The sequence below is a fragment of the Strongylocentrotus purpuratus genome, unplaced genomic scaffold (assembly GCF_000002235.5).
Source record: "Strongylocentrotus purpuratus isolate Spur 01 unplaced genomic scaffold, Spur_5.0 spur5_scaffold_21, whole genome shotgun sequence".
Classification (NCBI taxonomy): domain Eukaryota; kingdom Metazoa; phylum Echinodermata; class Echinoidea; order Camarodonta; family Strongylocentrotidae; genus Strongylocentrotus; species Strongylocentrotus purpuratus.
In genome coordinates this window covers 19,912,993-19,931,985 of record NW_022145607.1, presented here as the reverse complement: position 1 = coordinate 19,931,985, position 18,993 = coordinate 19,912,993, and the positions used below count along the sequence as shown (strand labels likewise).

General features: G+C 37.8%; 1 protein-coding gene across 2 annotated transcripts; it reads right to left on the bottom strand.

Annotated features, from left to right (window-relative positions):
- Positions 1–516: 516 nt before the first annotated feature.
- LOC762371 (kinetochore protein NDC80 homolog) lies at positions 517–18,928 on the bottom strand. 2 transcript variants are annotated; one of them, XM_030995289.1, is made up of 17 exons: positions 18,864–18,928; positions 12,658–12,788; positions 11,792–11,921; positions 11,123–11,231; positions 10,466–10,635; positions 9,956–10,058; positions 9,259–9,342; positions 8,512–8,605; positions 7,476–7,567; positions 6,520–6,664; positions 5,549–5,754; positions 4,696–4,857; positions 3,772–3,861; positions 3,176–3,268; positions 2,595–2,725; positions 1,993–2,095; positions 517–1,325 (listed from the first exon to the last, which is right to left on the bottom strand). In XM_030995289.1, exons 2-17 carry the CDS (start codon positions 12,746–12,748, stop codon positions 1,233–1,235), a joined length of 1,896 nt encoding a protein of 631 aa, XP_030851149.1. In that variant the 5' UTR covers positions 12,749–12,788; positions 18,864–18,928; the 3' UTR covers positions 517–1,232. The 2 variants fall into 2 exon arrangements, with proteins under 2 accessions (XP_030851149.1, XP_030851150.1); XM_030995290.1 differs by having other exon boundaries at positions 12,658–12,783; positions 18,864–18,927.
- Positions 18,929–18,993: the final 65 nt, after the last annotated feature.

The window sequence follows — 18,993 nt, the reverse complement described above, 5'->3', positions numbered from 1 at the left end:
ACAGAACAATATTAAAAAGTAATCTGTACAATATGTTATATCAAAATTGATAAAGTCTTGATTATTGATGGGGGAAAAACACACTTTCTGTTAAAGGCCATCTGTACCAGTGTGGACAGGTAGCTATCTAATCAACTCAGCTCTCAATTAACATAACAAAAACAGGCACTGATTAGGCATTGTTTTCTATATAGAGGGAGCAGGTAGCTACAAGTAGTACAATGTGGCTTTAAAGAATGAACGAGAAGCGGTTCTGCCAAATTATACATAATACATGCATTTTGGGATCATCTCAATATTTTCACCATTGCTTGAAATAAATGCATCAACTTGAATTTAAACTTGCTTTTCATTCACATCGTCGCTGGAAAAAAAAAATTGACTACTACAAAAGTTAATCCAAATTAAAAGGAGCGTTTGAAGAAAAAAAAAATATATATATATCTCTCTACTGACAGACACACATAAACATTGTATTATTTGTATACATACATAAAGGCCTTTCTATTTTTTTTATACAAATACATTTTAGTTTGCATTACTACAATGATTACTGAAATCATTGATTTCAAATCGACTATAGATCAGACTGATAAACAATGTTAAAAATTACGGGATTCCTCCCTCCTAATAATTATCATACAAATAATGTAGAGTCTGTATAGAAAGGCCACCTGAGGGAGACAAAAAAAGCAGTCTTTCTAGGCAGGTGGACTTCCTAATATGAGTTCCATCATCATGTCACATGTTGTAATGAGAAGGGAACCAAAGTGAAACAATAAATCAGGCCTGCAATGAATAAATGCTGATGGACAGATGGTCCCTGAAGCAGGTTCTAATACAATTCTTGGCTAAATTGTCTATACACGACACATCATCTTCTATGAGTGTATTCAATGGGAGGGGTTCTTCTTTACATGCCATCGCAGAAGCTGGTTCGACTGTATTTCTGAATATAAGTGCTGGAAGTTTGCTAAATTGGCTTTCGACGATGAATCATCTTCTATGATAGTATTCAATGGGGGGAGTTCTTCTTTACATGCCATTGCAGAAGCCGGTTTGACTGTATTTCTTAATTTGTAATGAAGAAAGCGTTGGAAGTTGGCTAAATTGGCTATCGATGATCACCATCTTCTACAAGCGTTTTCAATGGGAGGACTTCCTTACATGCTAACGCAGAAGCTGGCTAAAATAGCTATCAATGGCGTACCGTCATCTCTCTATGAGAGTATTTACGTGGACGGGTTAGGATGCTGTGGAAACTCCATACCTCTGATGACTTCAAGGTGGTTGTGAGCTTCTTGTTGTAGATGCCCAACATGATTCTGTGTAGAAACAATAAATATGTTAATTAAAATATTCATGTCCTTAATAGCAAAGCATTTTTATTTACATTGGAATATTTAGGAGGATAAGTGGTGATAGCTATATAGCTAGCTCGCTAGCATAATGGCTATAGCATAGCACAGTTAGCTTGTGTTTCTGATCAGCGATAGAGGGAGACATTGTTTCTCTTCATGCATCCAGGTGTTAAATGGGGTAGGTAGGATGCAAAGGTCATTGACTCATGTATCATATCATTTGAGATACAACTAAATGCCGCACAGTGGTTTGTGTCTAGATACTCTTTATTATTCTCAACTCTTCATCATATATTAGAGTAACATCCTCCCAATATTTGTACAAGACCAACACACGTTTGGCCTTGTATGTATGCTCTTTTTCTATGGAAGTAGCAAGGAAGAACAATGCAAAGCAATCACAAAATAGAAAAAACAAGAAAAATGTCCTGGGCTGTGTAAAAACATAAAGAGCTACTATTAATCGTACATGTATTTCCTTCAATTAATCTTATCTCCTTCAACCAATTGTAAATTTACAACAAATTCAAGTTACAATTTAATTTTATGTTACAAATAGATCGAATTATGGGAAGATACGGTTAATTACAGCAAGATTGGAGATATATTTTTACGATTGATTGAAACTGACCTGTAATTTTGTCTTGTGTTCCAATATCATCGTGCACACTTGAGTGAGGAACTTATTGTAATTCTCTCTCTCCATCTGCATGTTCTGGCAGCCTTCTTCATATCTATATAGAAAAAAACAAAGATGTAGTATATTATTCGGAACTTTAAAAAACAAGAAAATCTGATGAACTGAAGGAAACAGTTACATATGATGACAGAAATACATCGGAATACATACAATACAATACAATACAATACATTCATTTCTATAGCGCTCTTACAAACTAACTGTTGTTTCACAGCGCTCTTCTTAAAAATAATCAAAGAATCTGTTGTTAATTATGGTCAAAGAGGAGAGTTTTTAGACATTTTCGGAAGACATCCAGCAAAGGTGATAAACAAGTAAAACGTGGAAGCTCAATCCAAGAGCACATAAAAAGAAACTGTCTGAAAATGATCTATAAAAGAATCAAAATCACTTTAAATGGTATATAAAGAAATGATCTACCGGTACACATAAAATTGTCCTATGTAACTTTTTTAATGTCAATTTATGTACATAACTATACAATATTCAATAACGTATGGGACACCATATGATCTTATCCATCTACTATTCACCTTGACTGCATCTGTCTGACTTGTTCCTGTGTCTGAGCGATGTCTGTGCTACCAGACGCCCTTGCCATCTCCTTCTGCTGCTCGATGTCGGAAAGTCTGGCTGTCATCGCTTGAGTCTCATCACGAGTTTTCTACGACAATGCATAGTGAAAGAATTGATCATCATGAAAACAATGGACAGATAAGTGGCATCTGTACAGTGCAATTACCTTACAGTCTTTTCAAATGTGCTTTAGAACTAGTATATACACCTTGGATATACAATAGCCTTCCTGAAAACGTCAACAACCTCTAATTCCTTTAAAAATCAGGTAAAAACGCTCCTGTTTAACAAGCGCACAGAGTGGATTGGGCACTATAAAGTTTCATTTATTACTATTATTATTATTCATTCATATTGGCTCTAGCTGGGCAGACTCACACATGTAAGTAATGCACACTAGTGGATCAGGAGTTAGAAAAAAATGGAAATAAAAAACAATACAAATATACCATATGAAAAGATGCATGAAGAAAAACAGTCATAAAAATACATTGCTAACATCTGCATTTGAGACAATATATATCCATGGGCATCTCACCTCTTTGAATGCATTGACATCTTTCTCCAGTCTTTGAACTTGAGAATCCAGCTTTCTGATCTCCTCTCTCTTCCCCTCTGTCATCTCTTTCACCTAGAAAAAACAAAAAAGTACACAAACCAATATCAGAAATGCCCACTACAACTGCCACTGAACCTACAATGATTAGAAAATAATATGGGAGATAAATTGCAATTCCATTGCAAAAACTGGACCATTCCCCTACCAATTCACCCCCCCCCCCCCCCAACCCTCTTTAAAAAAAAGTCAACATGCCATGGCTAATTGGACAATATTTCATTGGAATATCTTGAAGAAGACTTTACATCAGTTCGCTTCACAACATGTTGGAACAAAACAGGGGTATACCACAATAAAACACCAAATCAAATTTTCCTGAAAACAGATACGGGGAACTGCAATGTTCTCTTGCAAACCAATTTTTTTCACACAAACCTTCCAAAAGGAATTTTAAATATGAATAAAGATTTCCACACAATATTGTTCCTAAATGCTTTGTCTCAGGCATTCAATGCTCCAGCTAAGATTTGAACCTGGACCTGCTAATCTAGAGTCCTGTACATCAAACCACTTACCTGATCATGTGCTTCTTCTTCATTGAGTCTCTGGCTGTGGAGTTTATGTACCTCACTGTTAATGTTCTTCTTCAGTTGTATCAATGCAGGCTGTAATGAAAACAAATGACGTATAGACTAAATTATATTTGCAGTGGGACATGGTGATTGGTGTAAACTACCAGAGAAAACAAGTATTTTCATATTTTACTTCATATATAGATTTCGTTGTTCTCATTTGAATCAAGGCAGGCTGAAACAACATATACAATAGACTGGAGAACATTTACATTGGTGAGAAATAGTAATCATCCCTTAAAATAACAAATATGTTTCTGTTCTTTCAGTTGAATTGGTGCTTGTTGTATCAAAATATGCAACATACAACAGACTGAATGACGATTGCATTAAAGAAAAAGTTATGAGGGATGGGTCAGAGGAGGAAATAAACATCGCTGGTACAAGGTATATCAAAACAGAGATAATAAACAGAGCTGCCAACCCCTTTTTGATTAATAAGTACTTTCTTTTTGTAAGACTGTGTTCGTCGATATTTTGAAGAATTAAGCATGAGTACATTTTACAAACATTTTGTTAAATATGCAAGAATTCGTCGTGAATGATCCTTCAATAAATCAATGGACCATTGGTTGAATATGCATGAATTTGTCATGACTGGTATGTTCGAATGAACCAATGAACATCCCCAAATTGCTGATGTGAGATATTTGTAGGATACTTTACAGGCATAAATAGGCAATTTCAATTTGCCATTGAAAATGGTACACACACACAAAATACACAAGCTCGTTTAAATTTTCGTGTTTTTGTTGTTGTTTGGAAATCGGTTTTATTGAGAAAATCGTACTGTTGTATTTACTTCTAAAATTCGTACAAAATACGATAAAATCGTACTGGTTGGCAGCCCTGACAATGTGATCCTACCTTTATGGTGCTGACGAAGTCGAGCATGGGTGAGTGCTGGGTGTGGATGGAGTGGAAGTTGAGACGGAGCTCGTAGTCGATGCCATGGGCATTCTCCGCATCGGCTGGAATCAGCTTCAGTTTGCGAGCAAGGCTGTTGTAAGCGTTTACTTTCCTCTCAAGCTGAAATGAAAAAGTGGAATAATACAATTTCAACTCTTTTTATGCCACACGTATAATCTCTGCGTCACATTCCTGTAATATCAGGGAAGATAAACCAAAGACTTCAAGATTATTTAACTGCTCCAGACTATTTTATACAGGGTTGTCATGGATCTAATCAAGAAATTGGCGATTTCGCAAAGCCATTAGTGTAGCAGAAAGCAATCCTTCCGTCAATTAGTTCCTATTGTTTTGTGCGAAACTGCACGTGTGGTAAACAAACAACTGTGCTAATTGGCACTGATGTCAAATGAAAAGTTAAGTCTCACTATTGATCTGGAAGTACTGGTTCTCTTCAAGCAAATAAAATAACTTCTAGATCGCTTTCGGGAGTGTTTAATCACTTAATTGTACAATCGAACCATCTTTAGCGATCACCCATCTATGAAGACCACAATTTTCATTTCCCTTGAGAATGGCTCCTCATTGAAACCTGAACTAAAGGACCTTTTACTTTATATAGACTACCTGCCTATAAAGACCACTTTTCTTGTCTCCTTTTTGCAGTCTTCATATACAGGTTTCACTGTACTACTTTCACTGACCTCTTCTAGCGATCACCCATCTATGAAGACCACAATTTTCATTTTCCTTAAGAATGGTTTCTCATTGAAACCTGTGCTAAAGAAAATTTTACATATTGACTACTGACCTCTTCTTGCTTCTTGGCAATGCTGCGTTCCTCGGCCCAGATCTCCTGGTCCAGGGCCTGGTTCTCTCTCTCCACCTGGTCCAGACTGGAGTTGGCCTGGCGGAGCTCGGTCTGCATGCGCTCCACGTCCTTCGCCGATAGCTCCTGGTTCTCCAGCTGGTACTGCAGGCGAGCCATCGTCCCGTCCAGCTCAGACTCCTCCAGCTCTGCTCCCCAACAATCCAAAAAAAGAGATGAATCTATTAAAGCCCCACTTCACTACTCATAGCTACTTGCGCCCTCTGTATAGCAAACAATGCCTTATCGATGCCTGTTGGTCCCCCATGATCCCCTTTTTCTTATGTTAATTAAGAGCTGATTTGATGAGATAACCACCTGTCAGTGACCTTGCAGGGAGGTCTAACCCCCCCCCCCCCCCCCCCGGCCAAACTAGGGCAGACAGGCTTTAAATTTGCTAACCAAAAACATCAATCAAATATTCTTAACTCTTTCCATGCCACAGGCAGCAAATTCTGCCTTAGAATTTAAGTGTTGAACAATACATTTAAAGACTTAATATGATAATATGGTCAGATTTACCCACATTTACCCAGAGTTTCGGATTGTCTGGATGATTTTGTGGAGCTAAGATACATGCTCTGGCGGCATTGCTCCAGGATTGTGTACACTAATCTCCCAGTTTCAACCCTGGACCTGACACTACATGTACAAGAATCCCAAACTAGGGCTAGACATAAACATGCACCCGGAGCACAATTCAATTATCTAAGACTGAACCAGAAAACTTCAAAATGTTTAACATACAAGTAGGGCTCATGCATACAGACTGTAAAAGTTCAATCTGGTTCCCCTTCCAAAACAGTTTGTATGGAGCCCTGTCTACACCTAACCTAAAAGCGCAACCGCATACTTTTGACGAAATAAATCCCAGAGCACTTGCGATAGGAGCAAATGTCAGATGTCCTTCTTACCCATTTGACCTAGATGAAGGTCAATCTCCTGCATCTTGAGGTCATGTGTCTTCTTGTGTTCTCTCAGACTGACCAGGTAGTTAGAGAACCTCTCACAGTCAATGGTCTTGGCCTTCATCTGCTCCTGCAGGTTGGGAATACGGCTCTGAAGAGGGTAAGAGAGAGATGGAAACAGATCAAGGCACAAGTTATAGGCATGATTTGTCAATCTTTTTTTTGCAATATATATATTTAATTTGTTTTTTTGTATATACTCTACTACTGTGAATAACAGCCCCATGATGTGGCAATTTTTAAACAAGGATTTACTTTGGCAAAGGTAGAGGGTTAGAGTAAGGTCCAGGGTTGAAGTGAAGAGTTAGGTTCACGCAGAGTTATAGCAGGGTTTGACACTGAAAGGTTGAGAAAAGGGGTAGAAAAGTATGGTATAACGATAACATGCCTTTTCAACAGGTAAGTTTTTAATTAATAAAGGGAGTCCCAAACATCTCTTTAACATTTGAAAAAGGCTATGTCTTACAAAAAGAAGCATACCTTTGTAGTTTAACCATAACCTTGTTCAAATTCATTCAAAGTTTAGGAGATAGTATACTATTATATTACCTATAAAATTGCAGTGAGAATGATTGAAATCTTTTAAAGATATTGCTAATTTAGATCTTATTGCATCATTTGACACACCCCATATTGCCTACGGGAACCTGGCATGGCTAGTATTAAAGCCCCACTGTACTACTTGTAGCTACTTGCTCCCTCTATATAGAAAACAATGCCTAATTGGTGACCATTGGTCCACCGTGATCCTCTTTTTCTTATATTAATTGAGAGCTGAGTTGATGTGATAGCCACCTGTCAGTGACCATGCTGGGTGGTCTAATCCCTCCTGGCCAAACTAGTACAGACAGGCTTTAAACACCATGGGAATGAGAGAATTCAGTAGTGAATGGGTAAGATACCTGTTGCTGTTCCAACTCCTGTAGCTCTGCCTGAAGCCTCTCTTCCTCTGCTACCAGATTGTCCATGTTCACCTCACCGCCCTTGGTCGTCTCTGTATCATCAAGTGAGAAATCCAACAAAAAACAATTATGTCACCCACAAACAAAGGTCTTGCTAATAATAATGATAACAATAATAATAGTGGAGTGTTCCATAGCACTCATGTCTGGTATATTGCCACTCCTAGCACTCCATTTTCCCCGGCTTGAGCATGGCTGCCATTACAGTGATCAAACATTTAAAGGAATTAGTTCCTGCCAAGTCCCCATTTACCTCACCTGGGTGGAGTGTGCCAGATGTTGCCAAAGAACTTCTATAGGGATTTGAACCCCATACCTTGGATTCATAGTCCGGAGACTTATCTACTGGACCACAACATATAGACCTGTTGCTGCCGTATAACATACTTGCTTCTCATACCAAGCGTGACAGATTTTAAAATGAAATTAGTAATGGTAAATTTTGCCCGAGAAGGAAGTTGACAATTTGTATAAATAAAAGAAAAGTTAAAGAGCATCTACTGTCTTTGCAAATGACATTGTAGGAGGATTACTCCTTCCATATTCTCAAGAAATACTATTAATTAGGTATTAAAGATAAACTTGAGTTCTGGTAATGCGATTACATTGTGAAAGAAAAGGTGTGGAATGGATCAGAAAAGTTGATCATATAGCATGTAAGTAATGGTGTGTAATGCAAGGTTCTGGAGTCATCAAAATCATCATAAATTTGGCAGTCTTGGTAAAGTAACAATCACTTACATAGAAAGATGTATATGGACAACACACATGGTGTCAGGGCTGGTACTACCCTGATTTCCTGATGCTCATTACTCAGCCAGTATACATTTTCTTCCAAAATTGTTTGGCACATGACATTTATTTGTAATCTTGAACATTCAGTGTAAGTTTCGTTAGATTCTGTGAGAATTCATTTTTTACCAGAACTCAAGTTTATCTTTAAAAGATTTACATTTGATTCAACTATTGTACTTACGTATAGCATTCCTGAGTTTGGTCTCATGCACATCGTACCGATCTTGTCCATTCATATATTCAGAGTATGTGTTTTCCAAGTAGTCAAAGTGCACCTGTTATGGATGGAAATTGAGAAGCTTATAATATCAATGAACAGTGAGCCATACTTGAAGACACTCAAAGAGCTCTGGCAAGAAAAAAATATGCATAAAGACTGCTGCGCTGAAATCTCCCTTGTACAATAGCAAATCCAAAATCAAACTCATGTCAACAAACAGAGAAACCAGAAACATTAAAAGGGAATTAACCTCAAACTACATGTTAATTTCAGTTTGTAGGCCATTTAAAACATCATGCATTTGACGTAAGGGACGACGTATAACTCTCTTTAGAATTCTTTGTCTTTCGCAGAAGTTTTGAAGGGAAATTTCGACAAAATGGCAGCTTCCTTGGGGAGCAGACGATGTTGTAAATATGGCAAAGTAGGGTATCTTTATTGTACTCGCAAGAGGATGTGATACAATGAAACATTGTTTTACTCTCTATGTCATGATAATGCTTCATAGTAGAGAGGTTAATTCCCCCTTTGATTAATAGTTCATGACAGCTATTTTTCACAATTTTATCAAATTTGGAGTTGTGATTCAATTATTTCGCAGCACGAAAATGTCTGAAATCTGGATCTGGTTTGACTTAAGGCATATTTTCAGCCACATGTTAGAGGAACGTAAACTTGAACAACTCTTGATCCTCTTGTGATACTAACCTCAGAGTAAGCTTGTTCATCTAGGCAGCCAGGCATTTCTTCATCAGTAAACAATAGCTCTGCTACACTCGTGTTCATAGCATACTGTAAGGATTTTACAAAGGAAACAAATACATAAACTTATAAAAGTTAATGCGATAACTGCCAGTGTTATGCTTATAAATATGATATTTGCTGAGAAACATGAACATTGCCTCTAAAATGAAAATGAATCACTCTTCATATTCTGAACTTTCTTCCTTCATTTAGATACAAATGATTTTTTTAATACTAATTAATCCATATCAAAAGATTGCACATGACTCCTTCTGATTTTCACACTAATTGCCATGACTGTACATGACCATTTAATTTCCCACAGCTTGTGTCCTACTAATGAAGTAAGGGTCAGAAGAGTCACACTGATTTTTACAAATAACATTATTACAACAAAGACCTCTGTCTCTCTCTTTCTCTCTAAGTGCCATATCAATTGACTTTGGCGATCATGCTGTTCCACAACCCTCGGCTCATAGCCTTCTCTTTTAGCACCACTCCCAGTTCTTCTACTCCTCTCTCTTCTGACCATTTCTGCGGATTGTCAATCCGAAGTATCCTTCTTCTTCTACTCCTCTTTCCCACAAAAATTACATAATATAAAATATACAAAATGACTGGGAAACGTCTAAACAGCACCCAGTCCACAGTATTGAATTACCTGTATAGAGTCAAAGAGCCAGTGAAGAGCAGCCAGGATGTGAGGCCACGCATGGGAGCTTCCAAGGGTACACATGGAGCTCTTGGAGATGGTGAAGGGGTATCTAAAAAGGAGAAAAGATTCAACAAAAGAAAATCATTTTAATATGCTCAAATCGATTTTGGGATGCAATTACGTACAGCTACAACACAAAGGGCATCTGTCTATAATCTATTTGTAATTTGTCAATAATATTTTACTTATATGAGGCAAACAGGAAAACTGAGGAACCGTAGACATGCATTTCTTCTGAGAGAGAAATGATGTAGGTTACAACTATAGGCGGGTGACTGCCAAGAGAGGTTTGACTGTATGTAAACTGGTTGATTTTATAATGATTTTATTTTATCACTGACACAGTTAAACTGAGACACTACACAATATAGTTTGAAAAATAAAAAGATAATATGCGTGTAATAGATTTTGTAAGTACAATGTACAACGAAAAGCAAATAAAGTCCATGTTTTTACTTCATTTCTTTGAATTTTGCTGGAATCTCCTCGTCAATCTTTGAGCCGACCACATAGTCTTCATCCAGGAAGCTGAAGAGGAACTGGAAGACCCGAACAAAGTCCTTGGTTGTCGGGGACATCAGCTGCTTCACAGAGATGGGGTTCGAAAAACCATTCTCTTGCAAGAACTGGAATGCGAAAGAGAAGATGAAGTTTTAAAGAAAATTGGTCTTGAATGAAATATTACTATTTTAACAGGACATTTAGCTGATGGATTTTCCATCAACCTACTCACAGAATGAGTGATATCTTCTAACCTTTCACAGCAGAAATTAGGGATCTCTTGAGGAAAAAATAAAGAATACAGTCTATTTTGTATAGGTACTTTATAAACAAAAATTTTCAGAAAAAGAAAGGAATGTAGGAATCAAAACAATGGATTGGAGGCCAAATTTTTAAGGAATTATTCTTCTAAAATAGGAATGGTTGGCAGCTATGGTAATATGCTATTGAAAAGACAGAAAGGCAAGGTGTAGCCTATCAACTGCAAATTTATAATTGCAAAATTTTGTGACTGATGTCCAGAAAATGTCAATTTACACTATGATGGTATTCATTTGTACATGTATCTCTGAAAGTTTGGAATATAAATACAGAAACTTTGAAGATACCTACCTCGATGATTCTTCTGATTTCTTTCTGCATGTAAGACTTGTCGCTAATTGGACGTGATTCCCGCAGTACTTCCCTAGCCATGTTAGACCGACCATAGCCGCTGGAAGGTCTGCAGAGGAAAACAGTTGGCAAACTCAATGAGATCTGGGGGGCGTTTCACAACACTTGTCATCAGTGACAAATGACAGTTTTTGTTATAAGCTACTGAAATCCTTGCTTCTGATTGGTTATCAGCAGATTTGTCACTGATTTTTGTTTTTTGTCATTGAAAAAAGGCTTTGTGGAACACCCCCCAGCTGCATACAATTAGTATCACAAGTCTCTTGACGTTGCGCTGTTGAGGCCATAGCCATTAAAGAGGTCTCCTAAAGAAAATATTACTAAATTAACTATGGAATGTAAAAATTACCTAGAGGCATATCATTTACAGGTATTATGCTAGACTGCATCAAAAAGTCCCTTGAAATATTCGAGAAACCATAACCACAGGAATTTCAATGGCCCTATACACGTGTGTCGTGTACATTTTTATTTTAGGGAGCATTTTGTGACACAAGGTACTTAATTAAGTTCAAATTTACCCAGTATCAATGAAACTGTGTTTTGAACGATTCGGTACACCTTGTTATAGAGTACATACTGCACTTCTACTCAAAGCTTTATAATTACCTTCTGGTGTTACTGAAGCCAAAGGTGGACTTTGAGGTGGTGGACTTGCGACCTCCTGCACTGGTCCCTGATGACCCTGAGGACCGACGCATGAACCCATTCCCTGCAGCTCTGCTTGTTGATGCAGCATCTGATGGGAATCAAACCAAATGGATAACGTGAGGGAACGTTGCAGAGGTTTAGGCAATATATACATTGTAGCAGTGGTTCAAGTATTCAATTTTAAAAACAGGGATAAAGGGTTCTCCTGTATTCATTATAAAAGGCATCGTTTAACAATGTGATATCTGAGATACATGCTCTACGTGTTATCAGTGTCTGTGATATGGTGTAATATTGAAGCCCTATAAAAATGTTGTTTCAAAATGATCATGAAGTGCCTCAAAAGAGTAACTAGGGAAACGCTCTTGATGGTCTTGCCTGCATTACGCACTTCAATATGATGAAAAACTGACATTTGGACATTATTTATAGGCAGGGTGGCCCATTAGCAGGCCCCAAAATATGAAATCTTCTGAATATAATCAGCATTTTGAAGTGAATCAGAAGAATTATTTACTATTATTTGTATCAAGATTGGTAACTTTCAGGCTAGTACATTTATCAGATTTTTAGAATAAAAAATGTGGCATCTCACTATGAAAATGTGGATGTCTTGGAACTCTTCCAGGAAATGGGTAGACTCCTCTCGGGTCACTTTTACCCAAATTAGCAAAAAATAAGAAAGTTTTACTGGGGATATCCACAGTTGCCATTGTATCCCCACTAGGAAGTTAATTATACATATGATTATCCCTGTTTCACATGTCTTACAAACCCACACATGCCCACAAGCACACACATATGCTCATGCATTTTGTACTCACTGTTGTCATGTTTGACCCTGAGAGGTCCCACTGAAGACCTTCTACTCCCCATAGAGGACATGGAGGCCCTGCCTGCACTCTGACGATTCATGATCGATGGTTGCTGGATCAACACTCAAGTCTGGTCTGCACTGGAAATTATAATATTACAAATATTAAATCATTTAGCCTGTTTTAATGTTAATAATAAAAACAGTACTTACCGTATCTAAAGCGTTTTCTAGTTTCTACCAAAGTCTCTGAGCGCTATAACAAACAAAGTAAAACAAACATTAAAAATAAACCTACAAATTACAATACATTTGTACATATCAATGTGAACAGAGTAAGTTAATCATCAAGAGACAAGTTTTTAATTTATAAATTGTTTAAATGCATGACCTAAGCTAAGGGCTAGTTAAAGAGTGGACATGTGCTATTTATCTAAGGACTAGACCTGCAATTTAAAAAACCCTAGCACAATAATTTTGACTGTCTATGGGATCACATATCATTGAAATTTGATTGTGCATTAACTAGAAATGTGTTCATCTTTTGTGCTAATTCAGCACAAAGACAGCCAACAGATTTTGCCAACCTTCTGACACCACTTTGTCACTGTTTGTTTGTTTTTGTTTTTTGTTCTTTTAGTCATTCATTTTCATTTAAGTTAGACCTAAATGTTTCCTTGTTGTTATTGTTCAACTAGACCTAGATCTAGTTGAAAAAATAGGATCTAGGTCTATGCTTTATTAGCTTATCAGGAATAACAATCACTTGTTTATTTTTTTTAAAAGAAATATTAATCAGTTTCAGGTCAAACCTTTAATGACTTATGGTCTCAAAAATAGAATAGAGATGCATGCGATTAATGCCACTATGCCATCCATCACACAGTATGGTTAGACTATGTCTATGCAGTGCCGTGACCTTGTATGGGCCTAAAAAAGTAGACCTAAATGCATAATTCTAATGAAACAAAAGTTTTACAAATAATGCAACCTGCCCATTAAATTAATCTAGATCTAAGCAATCCATCGTCACGGTCGCTAAATTCAGGTACGCACACGTGCCCGCACTCCACCGTCGGTTTGTGCAGCAGTTTAAATTGCTGTGAATCCTGTGAGAAAGTGTATTTTATAAGTCTTTGTTTGTAGAAAAAATACTCAAAATTGACAAGAAACAGAGGTAACAATGGGTCTAGAATCTACTTTTAAATATGATCTAGTAGCGCGCCCAGTTTTTGGTCAGACGGTTCCATGTCAGCTCGCCTAATGTCAGCCCGCCCCCTTCCAAATTCGCCCACAATTGGTCATGTCGCCTCCTGATTTTTTTTGCCGATTTTGGGATTCTTGGTCAGCTCGCCCCCATTTTTTTGGTCAGCTCGCCCCCTAATTTGTTGTTTTAGTTTGATGTCTTTTACAAGTCAAAGTCAAGCCATTTTTAGTTCCTGGCATCTCACGGTACTATGATATTACTAAATATTGAAAATTTTCCATTGTAACTGCATATTTTCGAGGATATTTGCATCTAAGTTTCCACCAGCTTACGTACTACCACATCACTCTCTCAATACCCCTATTGTCTCCTCTCTGTCAGTGCTGTGCTGCGGAGCGGGGAGACCCTCTTCATGGCTTTCTGGCTAGCTCACTGTCTTGGTACTCTCACTCTTTCTCTCTCCCCCTCCACCCCCCCCCCCCCCCCCTCTCTCTCTCTCTCTCTCTCTCTCTCTCTCTCTCTCTCTCGCTCTCTATCTCTCCCTCTATCTCTCTTTCTCTCCCTATCTCTCTCCCACCCCCTCTATCTCCCTTTTCTCACTCTCCTTCTTTCTCTCTCTCTCTCTCTTTCTCTCTATTTCTATTTCTCTGGTATAACTTCCTAAATAAAAGGGTGACATGTGAATGCATTTTTGAATAATGTTACTATAGAATTTTACTTTTTTTAAAACTAAATCAGATTTAATTGTACAAAATCCTGTTTGACTTTTTAACAATTCCCAAGATGATGCACATTATATCGAATATTGTAATGGCAAACTTTTACCCATGTTTTTATCTTATGCAATATTCTACATGTACCTTTTAGTATATTGGCCCAAATACAAAATGTTCTGCATTTTACCTATACAATGTATAATTTGTTTAAATCATTGTAGCATCTATTTGATTTTATAATTCCTGGATTTGGTTTCTGTTGTTGTCTCTGTTTCTGTTATTGAAGAAAACACCACCTATCTGGCTATGCATTTTCCAATCAAAACATTTAATTCTTTTGAATATCAAAAATGTATCACTATTCATATATTGTATAAGTTCAATATATAATTTCATTGCAAATATGGTAATACAATTCAGATTTCTGTATATGTACCAAGCAATTTGCCAAGGTCGTTGAAGCACAATTATGTACAAAAGAATTGCAATTTTACTACCATAATGCTACCATGCATAATGTTTTACATGTAATTTTACTTTGTCACTGATGTATACTTTGTAAAAGAAACTGATTCGGCTCTCGGGCCGCGAATGTTTTTTAATGAAATAAACCATTTTAAATAAATAAATAAATAAATCGTTCTGGTTGGCTTAGTGACGGAACTTAAGGGAGTATCCACAGGCTATAGGAATAATAAGGATTTTATAGATTGGCTTTCTTAGCTTTTCTCAAGTATAATTTGTACACGCAAGCAAATTAGAGCATTTTCAGATCCCTTTTTAATCCCATAGTTTGTGTTCACTATACTACAAGACCCATATACTAGAACGTGTCGTCATGAGATAGTTGTAAAAGTTTAAAAATAGAAATAGAAGAGAATGTCTCTACGTTGAATTAAAAGTGAGCTATAATTGATATGACTTATATAAGTTTATTATGTAGCAAATAGATCGAAATAAAAGCTTTCGGCGGTAGACCCAAATGAACGAAACGTTATCTAATTTTACTCTCACTGATTCATTCTATATAAGTGCGTGATTTTGTTTAAAGAATAAGCGACGACCATGCGTGACCAACATGAACACAGGCTGCTCATCTTTTCAAGTATTCGAAAGCACTAGTAGGTTCCAACCTTAACCTATATAGTTATTTTGTATATAGATGTCACTTTCTTTTAATCTGTGCACAAATAAAAAGCAGTTATTCTTTCAAATACATACCTTATTGTATGTCGCAGCGCTTTTGTCCTTCATTATTTTAAAGCGCGCGGAGGATAAAAGCGCTGAAACAATAATAATAACAAAGAATTTTTTTGATAATTCAAACAATGATTAAGAGTCGGTATACAACGAATCGTCTTCTTTGTTCTTTCTCTAATAATTTAATGAAACGTCAAAGCTTCCGCGCTTCACGCGGGAGGGGGAACTTAAATTCAGACAAGGATTAAGAGTCGAAAACCGTTCTCTAATAATTTAATGAAACGTCAGCACGGCGAGGGAAAACTGAATTCAGACAAGGATTAAGAGAAAAAATAAATACAGTACAGACTACGTCCAACTTTCCATCTCCCGCCAACCCACTCTCTTCCCCTCTCTCCCTCTCTCTGTCTATGTCCATCTTCATCTTTGTCCATCTTCATCTTCCATAATGTTGTCTATTCCGCCATTTGCTTGTATCCCGGCATCATCCCTTCCTTGAGATTAATTATTATAACATATTCCTGATGGTATACGTCGGACATTATACTTTAGCGAAAAGATATAATCAAACCAACAGACTAACTAAGAACAAAATCAGAGCGGGGGGGGGGGGGGGGGGGGGGGGGGGGGGGGGGGGGGGGGGGGGGGTGATCGGAGGGGAGACAAATAACATAACAAATACAGGTCTATACAGGCTACGTCCAACTTTCTAACCCCCCCCCCCCCTCTCACATACCTTTTATTTAGTTTAGGGAACGAAATAGAGAACCAGCGGCTGATAATGTCGAAATGAGAAGAATATTACTGTACAATTATAAAAAGTAAAACCTTTGAATGTAAATCTCTGTTGCATCAAAATAAAATGAAACGTTTATCACATTCTATACAGGCTACGTCCAACTTTCTAACCCCCCCCCCCCTCTCACATATACCTTTATTTAGTTTAGGGAACGAAATAGAGAACCAGCGGCTGATAATAACGAAATGAGAAGAATATTACTGTACAATTATAAAAAGTGAAACCTTTGAATGTAAATCTCTGTTGCATCAAAATAAAATGAAACGTTTATCACATTATACTTTAGCACAAAATAGTAATCTAAAAGAAGGTGGACAACATTATAATAGAAAGAATGAAACTTTCTCTTTTATTTACAAACGTATAAATAGCATAAACATTAAATAACCTGCTTCTGACCGCTGCGCTAGCGTACTGCCTTTGTACGTAGGTGGCGACTGTGTATAGGGGGCGACTGTGTATAGGAGGCGACTGTGTATAGGAGGCGACTCGACCACACAATTTGGGGGCGACTACGTTAGGAGGCGACTGCGTATAGGAGGCGACTGCGTATAGGAGGCGACCGGCTTGGGGGCGACCTGACCAGACACCCATACCACCGGTCAGACAGCCATTTCAACAGCTGTAACAATCTAAACTAGATGGAACTTCGACTGCGCGCAGTCGAAATGATGCCTCCGTCATAGAGCAATTTTACAAACCAAAACAGAAGAAATTGTTCAAATTCAAGTTCAATTGTAATCCATTAACAGGTTCTCAGAATATCGTGATTACAAGCAATTTCTCATATACATATATGACCCTTTGATCTTTGACCACATGACCCTAACATCTACTCAGTTCATTGGCTCTGCAAGATGTCCCGAGTTAAATAGTAATCCATCTGTCAGTTCTAATGAGAATGTGTTCACAAGCTATTTTTGCATACATTAGCAGCCCATGACCTTTGACCTTTGACCTCATGACCCAAGAATCTACTCAGTTCATTGGCTCTGCAAGATACATACATGATCTAAGTTTGGGAGGAATCCATCAATCTGTTCTAATGATAATGCGATCACAAGCTATTTCTGCATGCATAATGAGCCGCATGACCTTTGACCTTGACCTCATGACCCCAAAATTTAATCAGTTCATCGGCTCTGCAAGTAACATACATGACCTAAGTTTGGCAGGAATCCATCAATCGGTTCTTGAGATAACGCGATCACGAGCTGTTTCAGCATACATAATGAGCCCTGTGACCTTTGACCTCGTGACCCCAAAATCTAATCAGTTCATCGTCTCTGCAAGATACATACATGACCTAAGTTTGGCAGGAATCCATCAATCGGTTCTTGAGATAACGCGATCACGAGCTGTTTCAGCATACATAATGAGCCCTGTGACCTTTGACCTTTGACCTTGTGACCCCAAAATCTAATCAGTTCATCGGCTCTGCAAGATACATACATGAACAAAGTTTGGCAGGAATCCATCAATCGGTTCTTCAGATAACGCGATCACGAGAACGGGACGTACGGACGGACGGACGTACGTACGGACGGACGGACAACCCGAAAACATAATGCCTCCGGCTACTTCGTAACGGAGGCATAAAAATAATTTATGAGCCACGAAACTTGCACAAATCAGGCAGCTGAACAACTTTTCTTAAATATCAAAATTAAATCAGATTTAGGGCCCCGGAACGATCTCAAACTTAGCTCGAAATTGGTCAGTGTCGCACAACTTTCTGCACTTCTGCGTTATGTTAGCACATGCGCTAACATGCATAGATCTAGCCATATGTAGACCAAGTCTGTTGCGAAACTACGTGTGCTGTCGCAATGAATTTAGTCCTACGGCTACGTCAACAAAATTTTGCTGAGAACCATTATTTCAACAATTTATGAAGATTTATCATTTAGTTTTTAGATCTAGAGTCTAATAGATTTTTGGTATGTTTCAGTAGGGTATCTCCAGTATCAGTTAGTATGGATATGATTCTGAATTAGCGCCATCATCACTGCGGCAAACTATACCATGGAGCCTCAGCTCTAGCTCGCGCTGCCCAACGAAGAGGGGGAGCTCCTCGGGGGAACTCGCACTCAAACGGCCGAAGCTCACACAAGATCGCACTCGACAAACACTCGAAACGAACGTCACGCAAATGTTCTTGTAAAATTCCGACTACAGTGCTTAAATCACACTTTCGGTATATTCAATACAAAATCAAGGGTTAACACTACTGCTTAATAATGTTCATTGTAAAATAAAATAAAGACGACAGGTGATAATTTAGGGCAACTTACATTCTTTTTCTCGGCAAAATTTTGTTGACGTATTTCGTTTGAAAATTAGCGGTCTAAATGTGACGTTGAGGGCGCGCGATCTATATTTATGGAGTGCAAAAAGAAGAATTTTTAGGCCTATTATTAAATT